The sequence below is a fragment of the Littorina saxatilis genome, linkage group LG2 (genome assembly GCF_037325665.1).
Source record: "Littorina saxatilis isolate snail1 linkage group LG2, US_GU_Lsax_2.0, whole genome shotgun sequence".
NCBI classification, from domain to species: Eukaryota; Metazoa; Mollusca; class Gastropoda; order Littorinimorpha; family Littorinidae; genus Littorina; species Littorina saxatilis.
In genome coordinates, this window is record NC_090246.1 from 102,331,019 (window position 1) to 102,355,851 (window position 24,833).

General features: G+C 46.4%; 1 protein-coding gene across 1 annotated transcript; it reads left to right on the plus strand.

Annotated features, from left to right (window-relative positions):
* The first annotated feature begins 11,752 nt into the window (after positions 1 to 11,752).
* Positions 11,753 to 21,692, plus strand: LOC138955188 (uncharacterized). Its single transcript, XM_070326851.1, has 3 exons — positions 11,753 to 13,802; positions 18,313 to 18,528; positions 21,675 to 21,692. The coding sequence occupies exons 1-3, from the start codon at positions 12,225 to 12,227 to the stop codon at positions 21,690 to 21,692; spliced, it is 1,812 nt and encodes a 603-aa protein (XP_070182952.1). The 5' UTR covers positions 11,753 to 12,224.
* Positions 21,693 to 24,833: the final 3,141 nt, after the last annotated feature.

The following is a 24,833-nucleotide window of genomic DNA, read 5'->3' on the forward strand; positions in this document are numbered from 1 at the left end:
ATCGCTCTACACACACACACAGACAGACAGACAGACAGACAGACACACACACATACACCACGACCCTCGTCTCGATTCCCCCCTCTATGTTAAAACATTTAATCAAAACGTGACTAAATGTAAAAAGCTGACTACAAAAAAAAATTCTAAGTTGCTTTCTTGTTTTGTTTCTTTTTCTTTATGTGTGTGTTATTAATATTACTGTTAGATCAAGCAGAAGTATAAAAGTTGCATACCAGCCAAATTTACCACAGCTTAAGTCATAAATAATCAAAAGCATTATATTTCATTTCTATTTCCTAATGAAAGCAAACAGATGTTCAGATTTCCTGATCCTAGAATTGTTCACAGGTGATCTTTATGCTTTTGATTCAGCAGAGTTGCATCCCTTGTCCTATTGTTGAAGGTCTGTCTTTTCTTCTTTATCACATATAGTGGATCGGGTTGGTTTTTACATTTAGTCAAGTTTTGACTAAATGTTTTAACGTAGAGGGGGGAATCGAGACGAGGGTCGTGGTGTATGTGTGTGTGTGTGTGTGTGTGTGTGTGTGTGTGTGTGTCTGTGTGTGTGTCTGTCTGTCTGTCTGTCTGTCTGTGTGTGTGTGTAGAGCGATTCAGACTAAACTACTAGACCGATCTTTATGAAATTTGACATGAGAGTTCCTGGGTATGATATCCTCCGACGTTTTTTTTTCCATTTTTTTTATAAATGTCTTTGATGACGTCATATCCGGCTTTTCGTGAAAGTTGAGGCGGCACTGTCACGCCCTCATTTTTCAACCAAATTGGTTGAAATTTTGGTCAAGTAATCTTCGACGAAGCCCGGACTTCGGTATTGCATTTCAGCTTGGCGGCTTAAAAATTAATTAATGACTTTGGTCATTAAAAATCGGAAAATTGTAAAAAAAATATTTTTTTTATAAAACGATCCAAATTTACGTTCATCTTATTTTCCATCATTTGCTGATTCCAAAAACATATAAATATGTTATATTTGGATTAACAACAAGCTCTGAAAATTAAATATATAAAAATTATTATCAAATTTTTTTGTTCGAAATCAATTTAAAAACTTGTCGGTTCCTGATTCCAAAAATATATAGATATGATATGTTTGGATTAAAAACACGCTCAGAAAGTTAAAACGAAGAGAGGTACAGAAAAGCGTGCTATCCTTCTCAGCGCAACGAATACCCCGCTCTTCTTGTCAATTCCACTGGCACTGCCTTTGCCACGGGCGGTGGAGTGACGATGCTTCGAGTATACGGTCTTGCTGCGTTGCGTTGCGTTCAGTTTCATTCTGTGAGTTCGACAGCTACTTGACTAAATGTTGTATTTTCGCCTTACGCGACTTGTTTTTACTTCCTTAGTTGAAGGGAAATAATTGACAGCAGTAGTACTGTCACTACTTGTACTAAGTTGGTCAGCAAAGCTGGTGTTAACATATTTTGGAAAATGGTCTCAATGAGTATCCCTGCAGTCAATGACATAATTATATACATTTCCCAGAAACTGGATCAGTGGTACATAGCAGGCACAGCAAAGGAAAAATACAGAGGGCTAGGGGGAATATGTTTGCTCTGGATGGGCGGTCAGATCAAAGGCAGATGCATTGTAAAAGCTGGTTGGCCTTGAAGACCTGGGTCAATGACCGGTACAATCTGAACACAGCTGCCTGTCGAGACACTGACCTTCTTACTCGGGGTCAATGACCGAGTTTTTATCTGAGAGGAAACTGTTTTACAACATGTGAAAGTCTCTGAAGGATTGGTGAGCGCAGGATAAGATATAAGAGAGGGGGTGAAGTGAATAGCGCAAAGAGGGGGGGACGAAGGGGGGGTTTAACTATTTTGACTGCTGATGCAATCGCCAGCGGCTCGTGGCACTGGAGGGGTGATGACACGGTCAAGTGAGGCGGAGGGGGGTAGCTGTCTAGCCATGTGTCTGGCCTTGATTGGTGGTAGTCCTGAGTCCTTCTGAAAGTGGGGGAAGGGGGGGGGGATGAGTGGGCAGTAGAGAAGTGACAGATTTTGAGATCGCCCGCAGAGATATTTGTTCGCCGGCCGGCCGTTCCGATTGACTACGTTGCCTAACAACTTTGTGCTTCAGCGAAATTTGAACTCGCCAGGCGGGCGATTTTAGAGGAATTTCGAACCCGCCCGACGCGATTTGAAGTCGCCGGGGGCGAGTGGGCGAGCGCCAAAACTCACCCCTGTAAATAACCTTGTTTTAATTCGAGCTCGGTGCCTGTTTTTCTTCTAGATTAAAAACGTGATTCATTAAAGGCAGACGTTGTCTTAGTTTATGCAGTATGCACCTGATTTTTAAATAGAAAATGACAGGTGTTTTTTAAATTTCCATTTAAAGTACATAATTCTTTCCCATTCAGACCAGCCAGTAAATCACCACAGAACATCCGGGTCTCGCTTGCGACAAAGGCAACGCTCTATTTGTATCAAACAACGTCCATGTTCATGGCATCCTCCAGATTCCGAGTCTGACACAACCGTCGTACGAAGAAGAAGAAGAAGAAGTATCAAACCCTCTATTTGTATCAAACCCTCTATTGGTATGCAAACCAAAACTATCCAGTCTGGTTGCTTTTTTTTAGAGTGGGATTTGTTCCTGAACTTGCAAATAAAGTAACCCTAAACTATGTCAATCTTCCAAATTTATTCAGCAAACAAGTTTTCAATCTGCGTAGACAGCAGCCAACCAGATAGTTTGTATGTTGTCCCACAGGAAAGATGTCCGTGTCACATGACAAAGCCTGAGGAGGTCTGTGATGGTATTCGCGTGCGTGCGTGTGAGGGAGGGGGGATTGTATGCGTGTGTGTGTGTGTGCAAGTGTTTGTGTGTGTGAGAGTGTTTGTGTGTGTGTGTCTGTATTTTTCTCTCTCCCTCCCTCTTTCCTTCCCTTTCTCTCTTTATCTCTCACACCCTTTCTCTACTCCCCCCTTCTCTCTCTCCCCCCCTTTTCTCCCCCTCCCTCTTTCTCTCTCTCTCTGTCTCTCTCCCTCTCACTCTCCCCCCCCCTGTCTCTCTCCCTCACTCTCTCCCCCCCCCTCTCTCTCTCTCTCTTTCTCTCTCGCTGTCTCTCTGAAATCGTGAGCAGAAGCTTCACAGACGGGGAACACAGTCGCAGCCAGTCTAATCAATAACGGCGTCAGTCTAGTACTCGGACAATGGCCCAAGCGGTCAAGTGGTCAGCGGCACAAAGCCACTAATATGGATTATGTATTGTCGACCCTGACCTCTATATCGAGGCGGATACCTCTCAGCCTGTTACTCATAGACCAGTAACAACCCTCTGGCACTCAACACATCAAATATTCTTGCTTCATTATTTGCCGAGCTCTTGTGTTGTTAATCCGTGAATGACGGCATAGCCACCAAACAAAAGAGGTTTGGGTTTCTTTTCTTCCTGCAAAACGTGCACTCTGTTAGAGTTATCAACAATCCCTCGACTTCCCTTTTCTTCTTTTTTCATCCTCTTTTTTTGACTAAATGTTTTAACATAGGGGGGGGAATCGAGACGAGGGTCGTGGTGTATGTGTGTCTGTCTGTCTGTCTGTCTGTCTGTCTGTGTGTGTGTGTGTGTGTGTGTAGAGCGATTCAGACTAAACTATTGGACCGATCTTTATGAAATTTGACATGAGAGTTCCTGGGTATGATATCCTCAGACGGTTTTTTTCATTTTTTTGATAAATGTCTTTGATGACGTCATATCCGGCTTTTCGTGAAAGTTGAGGCGGCACTGTCACGCTCTCAGTTTTCAACCTAATTGGTTGAAATTTTGGTCAAGTAATCTCCGACAAAGCCCAAACTTCGGTATTGCATTTCAGCTTGATGGCTTAAAAATTAATTAATGACTTTGGTCATTAAAAATCTGAAAATTGTAAAAAAAAAAATTTTATAAAACGATCCAAATTTACGTTCATCTTATTCTCCATCATTTTCTGATTCCAAAAACATATACATATGTTATATTTGGATTAAAAACAAGCTCTGAAAATTAAAAATATAAAAATTATGATCAAAATTAAATTTTCGAAATCAATTTAAAAACACTTTCATCTTATTCCTTGTCGGTTCCTGATTCCAAAAACATATAGATATGATATGTTTGGATTGAAAACACGCTCAGAAAGTTAAAACGAAGAGAGGTACAGAAAAGCGTGCTATCCTTCTCAGCGCAACTACTACCCCGCTCTTCTTGTCAATTTCACTGCCTTTGCCATGAGCGGTGGACTGACGATGCTACGAGTATACGGTCTTGCTGCGTTGCATTGCGTTCAGTTTCATTCTGTGAGTTCGACAGCTACTTGACTAAATGTTGCATTTTCGCCTTACGCGACTTGTTTCTTCTTATCTCTCGGTGTATTCTTATTTACGTTTTCTGCTTTAAAAATTAAACAAGGCCATACAAAAATTCAGCCATGTCAACAAGAAAGAGAAAAGTATGTAACAAGTTGAGCGCCTTTGAAAGCAAACCACAGACATGTTACCACCTCGCTCGTTCAGCACCTGGGCTGTTGTCGTCTTGGTGAGCAAACCACAGACATGTTACCACCTCCCTCGTTCAGCACCTGGGCTGTTGTGGTTTTGGTGAGCAAACCACAGACATGTTACCACCTCCCTCGTTCAGCACCTGGGCTGTTGTCGTCTTGGTGAGCAAACCACAGACATGTTACCACCTCCCTCGTTCAGCACCTGGGCTGTTGTCGTCTTGGTGAGCAAACCACAGACACCATTCATCTGAAACGACGGAGGAACTGTCTCATTCCCTAGCGGTCAACATATGCAGAAACAACGATCGCAGACTCAAGAGCAAGAGGATAAGATACGAGGATACGATTTCAAATAGTCCTGTGAGGTTACCCTCATGGAAATTCGGGCTGCTTTCTCACTGGAGAAAACGAGCAAGAAAGGTAAGTCTGAATTAACCCACTCTGCAAGTTTGTGGACTATCAAAACAACAACAAAAATTCGACGATGCAAGAGAAGTTTGCAGTTATGGCGAGAAAACAGAACGTGTGTGCTTGGTGATAACAACTGTATTCTGTTTCTTTAATTCATTCACAATTCAGTCCAGACAGACTAGCACTTTGATTGTTTTTAATTAAAATGGTGATTCTTTATTAGATCATAGTGTGTGGTTTTTTACCTAAGCCTCTGTAATCAGATTGGCGATGCTTCATTAGCTAAGTATAAGTTACAGCTCCGTCCATCCATGGTATCGCGTGATATTTTTTGTCGAGACTGGGTCAATGAGTGACGTCATTATATTCTTTCACCCCGTCAAGACAAAAAATATCACGCGATACCATGGATGGACGGAGCTGTAAAGTATATATTGCATGACCAAAGTAAGGAGAATTTGTCATGGGATGTGGAAACAAAGCATGGGAAATTCACCATGGGCAGAATAATCAACGCAAGCCAAGAAGTTGTAGAACTATATTTTGTTTCAGTCTTGGCAAGGCCAGTTTTGGCCGGAAAAGACATCATAAATTCATTCACCCTGCCGAGGCAAAATACCAATTCTATGGATGAAAACGTATTTATCCTACATAAGTGAGAGAGACACCCGTGAGATAATAATCGTTCAAATCACACGTGTGTATATCATGCAAATGAGGTCATGTCAAGCAAGTCTGGCAGGGACCTGTTTTTCCACTGCTTATGATGCCAAAGTCACCGAGACAAACGTCATTATAGAAACAAAAATTGCGCTCGCTCGTGACGAGTGCCTGTGCTTCCTAATTACCCTCGATGAATCTTTAGAACTAACACGTCAATCAATCAATATGAAGCTTATATAGCGCGTATTCCGTGGGTACAGTTCTAAGCGCTTGTTGAAGAGTTGTCAACACAGGACTAACAAAGAAACTAACATCTTCAGACGGACACGAACCTTATCACACACTAGCAAACCCTGGTAAACAAACAACTGTTTAACAACAATGTACACATCAATAGCTAGGTCAAACAAAATAATAATAAGCACAAAGAAAACACCTCTCACAGAGCACAGCACAAGAATGTCTTTTGGGGCACAGCACATCACGTCGAGCATGAAAGTCGCAGCCAGCTACGGGAAGAACTGAGTCTTCAACCTACTCTTGAACGCATCAAGAGAGGGGCTCTGGCGAAGCTCAAGCGGCAGGGAGTTCCAGACGGAGGGGCCCGCGGAGGGAAATGCACGCTGACCAGCAGATGCGAGTTTCGAGCGAGGGATGTGGAGGCGGAGAGGGTCAGCAGCAGAACGAAGGGGACGGTCGGAGGGCTGGGTGTACAGGTCCAGGGAGGATTGAAGGTACTCGGGAGCAGAGTCGTTGAGACACTTGTAGACCAGAGTGGACAGTTTGTAGGAGATTCGGGTGTTGACAGGGAGCCAGTGCAAGGAGCGAAGTAGGGGGGTGATGTGGTCTCGCTTCGTCTTCCTCAACGTCAGCCTGGCAGCGGCGTTCTGGACTCGTTGTAGGCCATGAATGGATGAGGCGGGGAGGCCAGCCAGAAGGGAGTTGCAGTAGTCCAGACGACTGAAGATGAGGGAGACAACCAGCTTGACACAGGCGTCGTGGGTGAGGTAGCGACGGATGGAGGCGATGCGTCGTAGGTGGAAAAAGCAGGTCTTGATGATGAAGGAGATGTGTGTCTGCATGGAGAGAGTGGAGTCGAGAAAGATGCCAAGGCTCTTGACAGCAGGGGAGAATGGAACAGTCGCGTCATCCAGCTGGAGGTCGGTCACAGTGAGGGAAGCAATCTTCTGTCGTGTTCCAACGAGAAGGGCCTCCGTCTTCTCACTGTTCAGCTTCAGCTTGTTCTCAGTCATCCAGTTCTTGATGTCAGTGAAACAACTGGAGATGGATCCAAGGAGATCGTCAACGTCCTCCGGCTTGGCGCTGTTCTGGAGCTGCGTGTCATCGGCAAAGGAGTTGTAGTTCAGGCCGTGGCGTTCGATGACCAGGGAGAGGGGTTGGGTGTACAGGGTGAAAAGGACAGGGCCGAGGACAGATCCTTGTGGGACGCCGAAGCGGACAGGGACAGGCTGAGAAGAGAACGAATCAGTGGTGACAGTCTGAGAGCGGTTCTGGAGGTAGTTCCTAAACCAAGAGAGGGCGGTGTCGTGAATGCCGAACGTGGAACTGAGGCGATCGACGAGTAGCTGGTGGTCGATTGTGTCGAAGGCCGCACACACTTTCAGAGTGACGTTTTTTGCTTTGACGTAATAGATTGCACGAGGCTTTAGAAGAGATCGAGGTTCCAAAACAAGCGTCTTCAATTTAGCTGCCTCGACTGCAAGACATTTTCAGTAAAATACACGTAAGTACAGTATGTAGGATAAACAGAATACTACATGGCTTGCTGTGTCGTACCACAGGCGGAAGGTATCGTCCACTGGACTACTACTATCACAGAAAGACTACAAGGTACGTCACTCACTAAACTAATACTAAACAAAAAATCCGCTTCTATTCATGACGGATGCACGCTGTTGATTTTTGGTGCGTGTCCAAATAGAAGCATGCTCTTCTCCTGTGTAAAAGCCGGGCAAGTTCTGCAGCGGTCAACATATGATGATTTCCACGGGAAACAAGATACGATATCTCCAAACCAAATGAACTAAATCATGCATCAAGCAAGGCTTAGCTTTGTTATATTTTCATTGTCGTGTTAAGGGCAGAATATACCTGCGCAGTTTCAGCGGCACAGACGACGCACTGCCTATCATTTATGCCGCGATAGGGATTATGACGAGTACTTGGCCTGGTTTCCTTTCATGCAAGGTGTAGCGGGCTGGGATAATCTGCAGTGCGTCGTGGGTCCTGCTGAAGTTACATTATGTGAGCGGAGCACCTTTGCTTTGTTATATTTTCATTGTCGTGTTATCAAAAGGAAGACCGCGAGAAGAAATCGAATTGGAACAAAACCACACGGAGATCATCTTTGCTGATATCTGGGAGAGCAAGAATTGGATTGTGCGTTGCACGGCAGATCAATTCTGCCTCTGTCTTATGCCAGCGTGTCAGATGGGGTTGAATAAATGATAAGTTTTTCTGTTAATTAGCCACAAGACAGAGCCACAGATGACGCACTTGCAGGGGCTGACACAAAAACCCTGTCCGAAACCCTTCATAGGTGATTATGAAAACGTGAGCTGTGTATATATATTGACTCTTCCCAGGCTTCATTCATTTCACCACCAAAAAGGTCTAAAAAAAATATATATATTATTGGAACGTTTCATTTTTGACAAAACGAAACATTCTTTTAAGTTGAGTGTCTCGGCCTAATACTCTTTATGAAATTGAACATCTGATTTCCATGATGGTTTACACCTTTACAGTCTAGAGACATAGTGCTTGCTGCCGCGCGAGCCGAGAACATTTTCCCTCTTTGTCTTTGCTGCGCTGGCCACAAAACCCCTCCGCGCGGAGGTGTTTCCAGACACATCGTACGTAGGGTGTTTAGTAATAGTGCATGCGTTCTTGCAGTAGTACACTGGCAGCTGCGCTCTGATTGTGTTCGGCATAACCGTCTGAAAGTGTGTATGCTACATAATACATGCACCAGTTGTGAAGCCGGCTGTGATCAGCCACTCTTGTTAATGGAGCACAACCAGGGACACTATTGTGAAGCTGTGCGTAAATCACTCAGCCACTGTTGTTCATGGAGCACAACCAGGGACACTATTGTGAAGCTGTGCGCAAATCACTCAGCCACTGTTGTTCATGGAGCACAACCAGGGACACTATTGTGAAGCTGTGCGCAAATCACCCAGCCACTGTTGTTCATGGAGCGCAACCAGGGACACTATTGTGAAGCTGTGCACAAATCACCCAGCCACTGTTGTTCATGGAGCACAACCAGGGACACTATTGTGAAGCTGTGTGCAAATCACTCAGCCACTGTTGTTCATGGAGCACAACCAGGGACACTATTGTGAAGCTGTGCGCAAATCACTCAGCCACTGTTGTTCATGGAGCACAACCAGGGACACTATTGTGAAGCTGTGTGCAAATCACCCAGCCACTGTTGTTCATGGAGAGCAACCAGGGACACTATTGTGAAGCTGTGTGCAAATCACCCAGCCACTGTTGTTCATGGAGCACAACCAGGGACACTATTGTGAAGCTGTGCACAAATCACCCAGCAACTGTTGTTCATGGAGCACAACCAGGGACACTATTGTGAAGCTGTGCACAAATCACCCAGCCACTGTTGTTCATGGAGCACAACCAGGGACACTATTGTGAAGCTGTGTGCAAATCACCCAGCCACTGTTGTTCATGGAGCACAACCAGGGACACTATTGTGAAGCTGTGCGCAAATCACTCAGCCACTGTTGTTCATGGAGCACAACCAGGGACACTATTGTGAAGCTGTGTGCAAATCACTCAGCCACTGTTGTTCATGGAGCACAACCAGGGACACTATTGTGAAGCTGTGTGCAAATCACTCAGCCACTGTTGTTCATGGAGCACAACCAGGGACACTATTGTGAAGCTGTGCGCAAATCACCCAGCCACTGTTGTTCATGGAGCACAACCAGGGACACTATTGTGAAGCTGTGCACAAATCACCCAGCCACTGTTGTTCATGGAGCGCAACCAGGGACACTATTGTGAAGCTGTGCACAAATCACCCAGCCACTGTTGTTCATGGAGCACAACCAGGGACACTATTGTGAAGCTGTGCACAAATCACCCAGCCACTGTTGTTCATGGAGCACAACCAGGGACACTATTGTGAAGATGTGCGCAAATCACTCAGCCACTGTGGTTCATGGAGAGCAACCAGGGACACTATTGTGAAGCTGTGTGCAAATCACCCAGCCACTGTTGTTCATGGAGAGCAACCAGGGACACTATTGTGAAGCTGTGCGCAAATCACTCAGCCACTGTTGTTCATGGAGCACAACCAGGGACACTATTGTGAAGCTGTGTGCAAATCACTCAGCCACTGTTGTTCATGGAGCACAACCAGGGACACTATTGTGAAGCTGTGCGCAAATCACTCAGCCACTGTTGTTGATGGAGCACAACCAGGGACATTATTGTGAAGCTCTGCGCAAATCACTCAGCCACTGTGACTTCACGACAGTGATTATGAAGTAGATGTTCGTAAAAGTGTGTTACACACCATTTGCTGACTCTGGAACACAATCCATAAACACACACACACACACGCACACACACATACACACGCACGCACACATACACGCACGCACGCACACAAGCGCGCGCGCACACACACACACACACACACACACACACACACACACACATACACACATTTGGTTATTTATCTTCCCGTGTCTTATAAACACTACGTTTCATGACAATAAATGTATTCGTATTTGTATTTACACATAGAGGTGGTGGCACCCACAAGGTGTCTTTGTCAACGTTTGCCTGGCTAAACAGACCTGCTTGGTATCATATGAGAACCTATGTATTTTATGTGTGTTTGTTTTATCTGGGAATGTACTATTTAAATAATTCTTATGAAATATTCAAGAAGTCATTCCATTCTTTCCAAGGGCGGGGATGTAGCTCAGTCGGTAGCGCGCTGGATTTGTATCCAGTTGGCCGCTGTCAGCGTGAGTTCGTCCCCACGTTCGGCGAGAGATTTATTTCTCAGTCAACTTTGTGTGCAGACTCTCCTCGGTGTCCGAACACCCCCGTGTGTACACGGAAGCACAAGACCAAGTGCGCACGAAAAAGATTCTGTAATCCATGTCAGAGTTCGGTGGGTTATAGAAACACGAAAATACCCAGCATGCTTCCTCCGAAAACGGCGTATGGCTGCCTAAATGGCGGGGTAAAAAAACGGTCATACACGTAAAATTCCACTCGTGCAAAAAACACGAGTGTACGTGGGAGTTTCAGCCCACGAACGCAGAAGAAGAAGATTCCATTCTTTCCATAAGCTTACCATCCCGAAGAAGGCAGTAACGTGCCAAAATATTGATTATAATAGATATAAACGTACCTAACCTGGTTACTGGTGTATTTTCTTTTTACACCCCCGGTATAGGGGTGTGTATAGGATTCGGTCGATGTGTTTGTTTGTTTGTGTGTTTGTGTTCGCATATAGATCTCAAGAATGAACGGACCGATCGTCACCAAACTTGGTGAACAGGTTCTATACATTCCTGAGACGGTCCTTACAAAAATTGGGACCAGTCAAACACACGGTTAGGGAGTTATTGGTGGATTAAGATTCTACAAGGACTTATAGAGGGACATATTAATGGTCAATGGGAAATAACCTTCTCAGTTGGTGGCAGTGAGAATGGTAAGGACGGGGGTGTTTTTCCTACCTCGGAGGAATTTCTTGTTATTGAAATATTCAAGTTATTATTGTTTACAAGCAGGCTGGGTGTGTCAAACAACATTTTTCATTTAAATGTAACATTGGGACAATAATCGAAAGGCTTCATTTCATGACTGGTCCAGTGGAAATAGGCGAAGTATTTACTTATACATCTCTGCTTGCCAACGCAGTATCACTCATACAGTGTGTCTAGCAGTATCACTCATACAGTGTGTCTAGCACTCATACAGTGTGTCTAGCCACATGTAAGTGTTCTTATTTCTCTTTCTCGTCTTTATCTTTTCAGGTTCCTTACAGATGTGAGCCGTCTTTCGACAAGAGCAAACACCTCACTCGAAACACTCAAGAAATCTGCGTTCATCCATACGAAGATGTCCGCGGATTCACACAATCTGTCAGCTCTGTGTTCCTCATCCTGAAACCAGGACGTTCGTATGAATGAAACACAGGCCAACATTGCAAAGTCTTGGTTAGCAAAGATCTATAGAACGAATTGTTCTTTGTTTAAAAATTACTGAATTATGTACACGAAAACATCACCTTGGCAGTTGCTGCTACAGTTGTGACAGAATTCGCACTAGTTCTCTTGTGAAAATTTCTCCCCAAATCACTACTGTGTATGTGGTGTGGTGGTAGTTTGACTACACAGTTTTTGCAAGAAAATGTTGCAAATTAATTGGGTCGTTTGCCATAAAAATAGTATAAGCCTATAATCTGACAAAAATAACTTACGTCTTTGTCAAAGCATCGAGCGAGTGTGACTTTGTGTTAATCGTTAAGAACCGGTAAACGTCCATTAACGCGTGTGACAGAGTTGAAGTCGGTTATCTACAAGCAAATATTTGGGAATCAACTTCCAAAAACTCAACACGAAAACGATGCGATTAAATCGCCTTCGGGCTCGGTATTTTCTGCTGCTTTTGGTGTGTGTCGCTGTGACATTATGGGCCTTCAAACTCCTGGATTCCATCGCCGTTGACAAGGTAAAGTTCTTGAAGTCTGGAGCTGAATTTCTCGCACTTTCAAACGCACAGCAAGCTTTTGCTTTGTACAGTCAAAAAAGACACCCAGGGGAAACCAACATCATCCCCGCGGGAATGACTTTCGAAGAGAACTACACACCCGGGAACTACAGCAGCGAAAAGCACCCTTGGATGTTTGCCCGTCCTCTGTCGGAGCTTGAAATGAACATCGTCCCCAACCACGTGTTCTTCGTGTGGTGTGACAACAGGACGTTCACCTTCAACGACCACCTGAGCGTGCTGAGTGCCTGGAAGCTTCTGGAACCCGACAAGCTGGAGATCCACAGCGGCACCGCCATCAACTCTGACAAGTACAACCAGTGGTTCCTAGAACTGAATCAAACCATCCCTGCTTTGACTGTCAAATTCATCCAACGCAACAAGAGTATTTGTCTGAACCCCCTCTACTACGCGCTGGAGGTGCTAGACGACAGAGGGGGAGTGTACATGGATTTCTCAACGGTTCTTCTTCGGCCTGTCCATTTTCTTCGAAGACAAGACTTCTCTATTTCTTTGAGCAATCACGGGTCTGTTGCTATTATATCGAGTAGGATTCGGTGCAAGAATCTTCAACGCGTGCTGATGAGGACCAATGAAATACACCCAAATGACGTTGTGACGATGCTGAGGGAATCGGTGACGCTTGTTGGTGTGTGTCCTTCCGTGTCGAAATCTCCGTCTGTGAGTATTTCTGAGAGAATTCAACAGAGGCTTCTGTGTGTGACAATCCAACCACCTCTCGCTTTAAGACCGTTGGACCTGCGGGCAGTTCAATTTCAAAGTCAAGACTTATCCATCCTTAGAGATTTGTACTACTTGGATCTGGGAACTGGCCCTAGCTGCGTTGGGAAGGAGGGGAGTAAGGCCGAGAGCATCCCGTTCATCGTTCACTACGTCTGGTTCAACCGAGCGGAGCTGTCTTTCCGCATGCACCTCAGTTTTCTGAGCACGATCCACGTGGCGAAGGCTGACAGAGTCTTCATCCACTGCGACCTGTACCTCTCGGGGCCGTACTGGAAGACGGTGTCCTCGCATCCCAGAGTCACCGTCGTGTACCGGGAAGCCCCGCACGAGATCTACGGGCACCGCGTTCTGTACTCGCAACACCGCAGCGACGTTGTTCGCGCCGACCTCCTGGACAAGTACGGCGGGGTGTACGTAGACTGGGACGTCCTCTGGCTCCACTCCCCCAGGGACCTGCTGACCGCCGGTCACCAGGCCGTGGTCAACTTTGACCACATGTCTCACGCTCCGTTCATCGACTCTCTGAATCTGGGGGTGTTTCTGGCCAGGCCCCGGGCCCGCTTCGTCAGGCTGTGGAGACGGGAGCTGAGGAACTACAGGTCTCTGGACTTTTACTACAACGCCCTGCAGCTGCCCTACAAGGTGTACGAGAGACACCCCGATACGCTGTACGTCGAGAAGAGGCTGCAGGTGGGTTATTGTGATGGTGAGTGGTAGAGGGTGATGGTGGTACTGTGGTGGTGGGGGTGGTACAGGGTAATGTGTGTGTGCTTGTGTGTGTGTGGGTGTAAGTGTAAGTGAGTGTGTGTATGCAATTCTGTTAGCACTCAGTTTTGTTGTTGTGTCTGAATGTACTATGTATTGAATGAACTCAAACCAATATATATTCCTGTGTAATGCACGTGGTTAAAATAAAATCTTATGTCTTATGTTAGTGGTGTTTGGGGTGGTAGAGAGTGGTGGTGTTGGTGTTTGTGGTGAGCAGTGGTGGCGGGTTGAGTGGCCACGGTAGCGAGTGGTGGTGGCTGTGGTGAACAGTGGTGGCGGGTTGAGTGGTAGCGAGTGGTTGTGTCTGTGGTGAGCAGTGGTGGCGGGTTGAGTGGTAGCGAGTGGTTGTGTCTGTGGTGAGCGTGGTGGCGGGTTGAGTGGTAGCGAGTGGTGGTGTCTGTGGTGAGCGTGGTGGCGGGTTGAGTGGTAGCGAGTGGTAGCGAGTGGTGGTGTCTGTGGTGGCGGGTTGAGTGGCAGCGAGTGGTGGTGTCTGTGGTGAGCAGTGGTGGCGGGTTGAGTGGCAGCGAGTGTTAGTGTCTGTGGTGAGCAGTGGTGGCGGGTTGAGTGGTAGCGAGTGGTGGTGTCTGTGGTGAGCAGTGGTGGCGGGTTGAGTGGTAGCGAGTGGTTGTGTCTGTGGTGAGCAGTGGTGGCGGGTTGAGTGGTAGCGAGTGGTGGTGTCTGTGGTGAACAGTGGTGGCGGGTTGAGTGGTAGCGAGTGGTTGTGTCTGTGGTGAGCAGTGGTGGCGGGTTGAGTGGTAGCGAGTGGTGGTGTCTGTGGTGAGCAGTGGTGGCGGGTTGAGTGGTAGCGAGTGGTTGTGTCTGTGGTGAGCAGTGGTGGCGGGTTGAGTGGTAGCGAGTGATGGTGTCTGTGGTGAACAGTGGTGGTGGGTTGAGTGGTAGCGAGTGGTGGTGTCTGTGGTGAGCAGTGGTGGCGGGTTGAGTGGTAGCGAGTGGTTGTGTCTGTGGTGAGCAGTGGTGGCGGGTTGAGTGGTAGCGAGTGGTTGTGTCTGTGGTGAGCAGTGGTGGCGGGTTGAGTGGTAGCGAGTGGTGGTGTCTGTGGTGAGCAGTGGTGGTGGGTTGAGTGATAGCGAGTGGTGGTGTCTGTGGTGAGCGTGGTGGCGGGTTGAGTGGTAGCGAGTGGTGGTGTCTGTGGTGAGCGTGGTGGCGGGTTGAGTGGTAGCGAGTGGTGGTGTCTGTGGTGAGCGTGGTGGCGGGTTGAGTGGTAGCGAGTGGTAGCGAGTGGTGGTGTCTGTGGTGGCGGGTTGAGTGGCAGCGAGTGGTGGTGTCTGTGGTGAGCAGTGGTGGCGGGTTGAGTGGCAGCGAGTGTTAGTGTCTGTGGTGAGCAGTGGTGGCGGGTTGAGTGGTAGCGAGTGGTGGTGTCTGTGGTGAGCAGTGGTGGCGGGTTGAGTGGTAGCGAGTGGTTGTGTCTGTGGTGAGCAGTGGTGGCGGGTTGAGTGGTAGCGAGTGGTTGTGTCTGTGGTGAGCAGTGGTGGCGGGTTGAGTGGTAGCGAGTGATGGTGTCTGTGGTGAACAGTGGTGGTGGGTTGAGTGGTAGCGAGTGGTGGTGTCTGTGGTGAGCAGTGGTGGCGGGTTGAGTGGTAGCGAGTGGTTGTGTCTGTGGTGAGCAGTGGTGGTGGGTTGAGTGGTAGCGAGTGGTGGTGTCTATGGTGAGCAGTGGTGGCGGGTTGAGTGGTAGCGAGTGGTGGTGTCTGTGGTGAGCAGTGGTGGCGGGTTGAGTGGTGGTGTCTGGTGAACAGTGGTGGTGGGTTGAGTGGTAGCGAGTGGTGGTGTCTGTGGTGAGCAGTGGTGGCGGGTTGAGTGGTAGCGAGTGGTTGTGTCTGTGGTGAACAGTGGTGGCGGGTTGAGTGGTAGCGAGTGGTTGTGTCTGTGGTGAGCAGTGGTGGTGGGTTGAGTGATAGCGAGTGGTGGTGTCTGTGGTGAACAGTGGTGGTGGGTTGAGTGGTAGCGAGTGGTGGTGTCTGTGGTGAGCAGTGGTGGCGGGTTGAGTGGTAGCGAGTGGTTGTGTCTGTGGTGAGCAGTGGTGGTGGGTTGAGTGATAGCGAGTGGTGGTGTCTGTGGTGAACAGTGGTGGTGGGTTGAGTGGTAGCGAGTGGTGGTGTCTGTGGTGAGCAGTGGTGGTGGGTTGAGTGGTAGCGAGTGGTGGTGTCTGTGGTGAGCAGTGGTGGCGGGTTGAGTGGTAGCGAGTGGTTGTGTCTGTGGTGAGCAGTGGTGGTGGGTTGAGTGGTAGCGAGTGGTTGTGTCTGTGGTGAGCAGTGGTGGTGGGTTGAGTGGTAGCGAGTGGTTGTGTCTGTGGTGAGCAGTGGTGGTGGGTTGAGTGGTAGCGAGTGGTTGTGTCTGTGGTGAGCAGTGGTGGTGGGTTGAGTGGTAGCGAGTGGTTGTGTCTGTGGTGAGCAGTGGTGGTGGGTTGAGTGGTAGCGAGTGGTTGTGTCTGTGGTGAGCAGTGGTGGCGGGTTGAGTGGTAGCGAGTGGTTGTGTCTGTGGTGAGCAGTGGTGGTGGGTTGAGTGGTAGCGAGTGGTGGTGTCTATGGTGAGCAGTGGTGGCGGGTTGAGTGGTAGCGAGTGGTTGTGTCTGTGGTGAGCAGTGGTGGCGGGTTGAGTGGTAGCGAGTGGTGGTGTCTGTGGTGAGCAGTGGTGGTGGGTTGAGTGATAGCGAGTGGTGGTGTCTGTGGTGAGCGTGGTGGCGGGTTGAGTGGTAGCGAGTGGTGGTGTCTGTGGTGAGCGTGGTGGCGGGTTGAGTGGTAGCGAGTGGTGGTGTCTGTGGTGAGCGTGGTGGCGGGTTGAGTGGTAGCGAGTGGTAGCGAGTGGTGGTGTCTGTGGTGGCGGGTTGAGTGGCAGCGAGTGGTGGTGTCTGTGGTGAGCAGTGGTGGCGGGTTGAGTGGCAGCGAGTGTTAGTGTCTGTGGTGAGCAGTGGTGGCGGGTTGAGTGGTAGCGAGTGGTGGTGTCTGTGGTGAGCAGTGGTGGCGGGTTGAGTGGTAGCGAGTGGTTGTGTCTGTGGTGAGCAGTGGTGGCGGGTTGAGTGGTAGCGAGTGGTTGTGTCTGTGGTGAGCAGTGGTGGTGGGTTGAGTGGTAGCGAGTGGTGGTGTCTGTGGTGAACAGTGGTGGTGGGTTGAGTGGTAGCGAGTGGTGGTGTCTGTGGTGAGCAGTGGTGGCGGGTTGAGTGGTAGCGAGTGGTTGTGTCTGTGGTGAGCAGTGGTGGTGGGTTGAGTGGTAGCGAGTGGTGGTGTCTATGGTGAGCAGTGGTGGCGGGTTGAGTGGTAGCGAGTGGTGGTGTCTGTGGTGAGCAGTGGTGGCGGGTTGAGTGGTGGTGTCTGGTGAACAGTGGTGGTGGGTTGAGTGGTAGCGAGTGGTGGTGTCTGTGGTGAGCAGTGGTGGCGGGTTGAGTGGTAGCGAGTGGTTGTGTCTGTGGTGAACAGTGGTGGCGGGTTGAGTGGTAGCGAGTGGTTGTGTCTGTGGTGAGCAGTGGTGGTGGGTTGAGTGGTAGCGAGTGGTGGTGTCTATGGTGAGCAGTGGTGGCGGGTTGAGTGGTAGCGAGTGGTGGTGTCTGTGGTGAGCAGTGGTGGCGGGTTGAGTGGTAGCGAGTGGTGGTGTCTGTGGTGAGCAGTGGTGGCGGGTTGAGTGGTAGCGAGTGATGGTGTCTGTGGTGAACAGTGGTGGTGGGTTGAGTGGTAGCGAGTGGTGGTGTCTGTGGTGAGCAGTGGTGGCGGGTTGAGTGGTAGCGAGTGGTTGTGTCTGTGGTGAGCAGTGGTGGTGGGTTGAGTGGTAGCGAGTGGTGGTGTCTATGGTGAGCAGTGGTGGCGGGTTGAGTGGTAGCGAGTGGTGGTGTCTGTGGTGAGCAGTGGTGGCGGGTTGAGTGGTAGCGAGTGGTGGTGTCTGTGGTGAGCAGTGGTGGCGGGTTGAGTGGTAGCGAGTGGTTGTGTCTGTGGTGAGCAGTGGTGGTGGGTTGAGTGGTAGCGAGTGGTGGTGTCTGTGGTGAGCAGTGGTGGTGGGTTGAGTGGTAGTGAGTGGTGGTGTCTGTGGTGAGCAGTGGTGGCGGGTTGAGTGGTAGCGAGTGGTTGTGTCTGTGGTGAGCAGTGGTGGTGGGTTGAGTGGTAGCGAGTGGTGGTGTCTGTGGTGAGCAGTGGTGGTGGGTTGAGTGGTAGCGAGTGGTGGTGTTTGTGGTGAGCAGTGGTGGCGGGTTGAGTGGCCACGGTAGCGAGTGGTTGTGGCTGTGTATATATAGGTGTTGGTGATTACTTCTCGAATCTTATTCAGGGGAGAAGCTCCAGCATGTAGGATATGAGAAGAACAGGAAAAGTGCGATGATGATGATGATGATGATGATGATGATGATGATGATGATGATGATGATGATGATGATGATGATGATGATGATACACAAAACAAAGTCAGCTCTCTTTTTTTTATGTCACAGGTCATGTGCTTCTGGTTGAAATGCCACCCCATATTTCACCCGGACCACAAAAACTGGATGAAAGCTCAACCGTTCGACTGGAGGACCGACGTTTATTCAATCCATTTTACCCACCCAGACCCAGAGGAGTTCCAATCCGTGGTCAGCCTTGTCAACGGCACTGGCACTTTTGCCGACATTGGAATGTTCATCTTGAACACAGCCGGAGAACTGGATGTTAACGAGAGAGAGAGAGAGAGAGAGAGAGAGAGAGAGAGAGAGAGAGAGAGAGAGAGAGAGAGAGAGAGAGAGGGGGGATATTACTGCCTGCATTGCCAAATAACGTTGACAGAGAGCGGGGGGGGGGAGGGGGAGAGAGAGCGCTGCTACTGTCAGCGCTGCCAAACAACTTATTAGAAAGAGAGAACAACAGACAGAGATAGAGACAACGTAATGGGACAATTGAGAAGTACATGTGTTTCACTGGAATGACGTTAGGGTCACGTGATATAAGTATGTACATTTGTGTTACTTGATTTAAAAAAAAAATTGGTATTATGTTCGTCGCGCAAATCAATTATTTAAGCAAATGAGCACACTACCATGACAAGCGTTTGTAGCACATGAGCACACTACCATAACAAGCGTTAATAGCACATGAGCACACTACCATGACAAGCGTTAATAGCACATGAGCACACTACCATGCCAAGCGTTAATAGCACATGAGCACACTACCATGACCAGCGTTTATAGCACATGAGCTACTATGACCAGCGTTTATAGCACATGAGCACACTACCATGACCAGCGTTTATCAAAATACAGAGCGTACAAATCAAACTGAAGCTCTTATCATAATACAATAACAACAACAAAAAATTAGAGTGAAGAAAAAAATTATTTTGTAAGTGCCCCGGCTTGGCCCCCAATTGTTACACGACACTGGAGATTGCCACAAGTTCTCAAATGTCGTATAGTTGTGTTCTTTTATTCTACGTCGCCTGTCTTCGCAGCAGCAGAAAACAACTCGTCAAATTGAGTTCGAAGATTTATTTAGCATTCCATACATACAACTGCACATCGTAGCAGCTCCCATGGGGTCGCCTTCACGCGGCAGGAGTGTTTCCACAGAGCTACCCCACCCCTTTACTTCTCTTCTTTTGTCTTATTTCTGCCTTACCAGTCCTTTCACCTATATTTCCTTCCAAGAAAACTCTCATTACTATTCCCTGCAGTTTTCCAATTCTTTTCTTGTTGTCTTATTTCTACCTGACTGGATCCATCACCTTTATTTCACTTACCAAAAGTCTTCTTTTCCACATCCTTATTTCTCTGCCCCCCGCATGTAGTAAGAGGCGACTAACGGATTCTGTTTCTCCTTTTACCCTTGTTGAGTGGTTCTTGTATAGAATATAGTCAATGTTTGTAAAGATTTTAGTCAAGCAGTATGTAAGAAATGTTTAGTCCTTTGTACTGGAAACTTGCATTCTCCCAGTAAGGTCATATATTGTACTACGTTGCAAGCCCCTGGAGCAATTTTTTGATTAGTGCTTTTGTGAACAAGAAACACTTAACAAGTGGCTCTATCCCATCTCCCCCCTTTCCCCTATCCCATCTCCCCCCTTTCCCTCGTCGCGATATAACCTTCGTGGTTGAAAACGACGTTAAACACCAAATAAAGAAAGAAAGAAACATCGTAGCAGAACTCAAATAGAAGCTTTTTTAACATTCAAATCGCGCTGGCATATATATATAGTAAATACTCAATCTCGAGAATATTCCAGACCGAACATGATACAACTAAAATTAGATGAATAGAACGGACTAGAATAGTGACGTTCTCTGTGACGTACATCAAAAGCGCCGACGCACTTAATCCGAACGAACGCCACGAACCCACGACTCAAAACAACGTGGTAAACAACTTGTTTTGACAGGACTAGAAAGTTCACCTGCATTCTCGTCCAAACATAAATATTGTGTTTACAAAATATAATATCGGTACTTTCCCACAAAGTACAAATAAGTCAACCACATGCAACACATAAAACCGAACCAAAGCTCAGCAACGACAGCGCTTCCTAACAGTGCCAGAAGTTAGATGGCTGGTGTGTATATATATATGCATATATTATGCTGTTAGTATATATGCCAGGTACAATCGGTCAAGTTAAAAAAAGATTTGTAAAAAAAACTTATCGGATATACCTACTTTTATAACATAATGTCTGGTAAAGGGTCTATGGAGTGTGCCAATGTAGCAGCAACCTCTCCAAATCTACACTACTCGTCATAAAAAAAACCTATACAGATGCGTTTGAGGGCAGATCTTTCTGATGAGGCCGTTTATAGTAAAACCAATTATATGACTGGACAGGCCGTTTATTCCCCTAACTTATTCAGAAAACAGATTGAGTTTACATGACGTAGTGTCGATACAGTGGAACCTACAACACAGACACTCCCAAAATCAAATTCGCAAAATCAAGGTTCCCGCGTTAAAATTGACAAAAAATCAGAACTGCTAAAACGAAACAAATTTGCATCCAAATCAGTCACATATTTTGTTCAAATATCTTGTCTAACATGGACGCTAAGGCATGCTGAGTGGTGTAGGTGTCAATCCTCTCAGCAGGCATAAAAGGCAGTTTTTGAAGACGTTTTAGCGGGTAATGAGACAAAAAATTGTACATTTGAGAAAGTCGCGAACGCATTGCCTTCAAACTTTCGGAGATTTGTGCTAGACTAACACATGTCGTAAAGTACATACGGAATTTCAAGTCATTTGAGACATTAGGTCTGCTGTTATTTGTCAGGTCAGAAAGAGTTCTTAAATTGATGGTAGGTTTTTGCTGACTCATCGAAAAAAAATAATTCGTTGAAATCTTCAAGAACAATAACAGATGCCCCACATACTCAAATTCCATGTACATATTTTATCAGACATGGGTGGTATGAGGATTTCAACGCGAAAGTAGTTTTTAAGAAGTTGACTCATTCAGAGCGCTGAGCGCAAATGGCGGCCTACGCCTAGCAAAGCTCACTGCCAACACGCTTAACTGATCAATGGCTCTTGAAAAAGCATTTTCCAAGAATTTGTGTGTGCGTTTAAACAAGTGCGCTGTAAACAGCTATTGTTGAAACTGTATTAAATTTCAGGGTAAATTGAAGCTTTCATTTTTTTAAATTTTCTTCTGTTCAATCGGACATACATCTTTATTTTTAAAACTCTTTCTGGTATGTCGCATAACAGCAGAACTAATATCTTAAATGACTTGAGATTCCGTGTGTAGTTTACGACATGTGTTAGCACAAATCTCCGAAAGTTTGAAGACCATTTTGTGTCTCATTACCCGCTAAAATGACTGTGACTGTCACAGGGGCTGTCACGACTGTGAAACTTACTCAAATAAGAGTACCCCACAAATCGACCCATAAAGAACCGTAATCTCGAGAGAGAAAAAATTCCAAACTAATTCAGAAAATAGCAAATTTAGTAACTTTAGCGCGCAGAACGAGTGAAAGACCTATCGGATACCTATCCAGCGAAGCTAGGTTTTGGTCTGCACTCAGAGGATGGTACCTTTAAGGTATTGTGATTATTTGATATTTTTTTGCTAAAGCTTAATTGAACGACATAAAGTGGTTCTTGAAAGAATCTGTGGCCACAGACGCTGCAAGTTTTAAGCCGGCGTTAACATTTACTGCATTAAGTATTTAACTTGTTTTAAGCTAGCATTTGAAACTAATGCAGGACTAAAAAAGCTGGACCAAAATTCTAACTATTCAAACGTATATCTGATGTAATTTTCGTTTTAAAAAAAAAATTGAAAAAACGTTTCTGGGGAACTGTGGGAGTTGATGAGTGGTTGTGCCACAGGTGTCGATTGTCTGTACTCGTTCTACATGTAGGATATGAGAATCGGCTGGACCACTTTTCACAGGTAACTGCACAAGCGCAGCACTAATATGATATCACAGCATGCATTCCTTAATCTAATGTATTTTTTTCGACCCTTTTGCACTCACACACACAGTCACAGAGACAGAGACTGAAGAGAGAGAGAGAGAGAGAGAGAGAGAGAGAGAGAGAGAGAGAGAGAGAGAGAGAGAGAGAGAGAGAGAGAGAGAGAGAGAGAGAGAGAGAGACTCAGACTCAGACTCAGAACTTTATTACAAAAGGATAAAGGTTTTAGGCAAAGCCTATTCTTCCAACCTGTCCTTTATACAACACATAAAGACAGACGCACATTACAAATATAAATTCAATCATATAAAATACAGAAATACATTGTACAGAATGCAACACAATGTGCATTTAAGGAATTACATAAGGAGAACTCAAAAAATTACAAAATTACATTGACATAGTTATACCTTTCATTTGGGAATAAGTTGCTCCGATCAGCTACACATCCGTTAACATTAGTACAAAATGTTTAACAAAAGAGAGAGAGAGAGAGAGAGAGAGAGAGAGAGAGAGAGAGAGAGAGAGAGAGAGAGTAAAGATGTGTTAGCACTAATCGATATCACTGTATGCAGTCCTCAAATGTTACTCTAATGTATTTCTTTTCGACCCTTTTACACGGAAGAGACCGGCACGGTTGGCCTAGTGGTAAGGCGTCCGCCCCGTGATCGGGAGGTCGTGGGTTCGAACCCCGGCCGGGTCATACCTAAGACTTTAAAATTGGCAATCTAGTGGCTGCTCCGCCTGGCGTCTGGCATTATGGGGTTAGTGCTAGGACTGGTTGGTCCGGTGTCAGAATAATGTGACTGGGTGAGACATGAAGCCTGTGCTGCGGCTTCTGTCTTGTGTGTGGCGCACGTTATATGTCAAAGCAGCACCGCCCTGATATGGCCCTTCGTGGTCGGCTGGGCGTTAAGCAAACAAACAAAACAAAACACGGAAGAGGGTTTTCAGCATAGAGTACAATTGCTAAATTAAGGACTGACAGATTCATTCTTCCTTTCAGTATCTCAATTTTGTAAACACAGTTACCTCAAAATGTCGGTTATGTTCCGATAGTGTGTGTTTTATGTGATGTTACTTCGTTCACGAGCCAAAAGAAAAATGTCTGTTGCATTTAGACAATAAAGTTTTATTGAATTGAATTGAATTGAATTGAGTTACTGCTCAACCATTGCAAGTTAGACGGGTCAGTTAGACACGGCTCCCTGTAAGAGAAAACGATAAGCAGAAAATAAGGACGATTCAGCCTTTAGAGGTGGTCAAAACTTGACTAAATGTACAAATGATCTTCTTAATGACCGTCTTCGTGAGAATCTCCAACAGTGTACCCAAGTTAAGGAGGGGCCTAACATATTCATGAAAGCGGTTTCGGTGTTTTCAACCTTAAGTCACGTCTATGAGGTGATTTACCGCTATCCTGTTTGGTCAATCGTTGGCCACAAATTACAACCTTAAGTGACGTCTATGAGGTGATTTACCGCTATCCTGTTTGGTCAATCGTTGGCCACAAATTACAACCTTAAGTCACGCCTATGAGGTGATTTACCGCTATCCTGTTTGGTCAATCGTTGGCCTCAAATTACAACCTTAAGTGACGTCTATGAGGTGATTTACCGCTATCCTGTTTGGTCAATCGTTGGCCACAAATTACAACCTTAAGTCACGTCTATGAGGTGATTTACCGCTATCCTGTTTGGTCAATCGTTGGCCACAAATTACAACCTTAAGTCACGTCTATGAGGTGATTTACCGCTATCCTGTTTGGTCAATCGTTGGCCACAAATTACAACCTTAAGTGACGTCTATGAGGTGATTTACCGCTATCCTGTTTGGTCAATCGTTGGCCACAAATTACAACCAGGGCTTCAGCGTACTTTGTACTGCCCATGATTCCATCGACAAATATCAGAGGCTCTCAGAAACTCTCATGTAAAGTTTCATGAAGATCGGTCCAGTAGTTTTCTCTGGATCGCTCTACACACACACACACACACACCAAGACCCTCGTTTCGATTCCCCATCGATGTTAAAACATTTAGTCAAAACTTGACTAAATGTAAAAAGGCAGATGCGTTTGAGTGCAGATGTTTGTGGTGAAGCCGTTAATTGTAAAACAAGTTATATGACTGGAGAGGCCATTCTTTATATGACTGGAAAGGCCATTCTTTCCCCTACCATATTCAGCAAACACATTCATTTTACACGAGGTAGTGTCTATAAAAGGGAAAAGACGAAACAGAAAAGCTACATTTTAGTTACTCCTTGCATTCAACCTTTGAGCTTTATGCTAACATGTCGTCGTAAATTACACACACCTTCGTTTTGCTGCTTTGACACTACCTCCTCAGACAAGGATAAAAATAATTCAGGTGTCAGTGCATGTAACTTTTTCGGATTAAGCTCTGGGAGGTCAGAAGGAAACAATTAAACAGTTGGAAATAGATAATTATCATACTGTGACTTGAGAGTAACCGCGGAAACGTTACACGTGGTGTTATATGACGTCATCCTGAAGGGGAGTTCATTCAAAACAGTAACTGCACAGACAAGCACTTTACTGAGGGGGGAG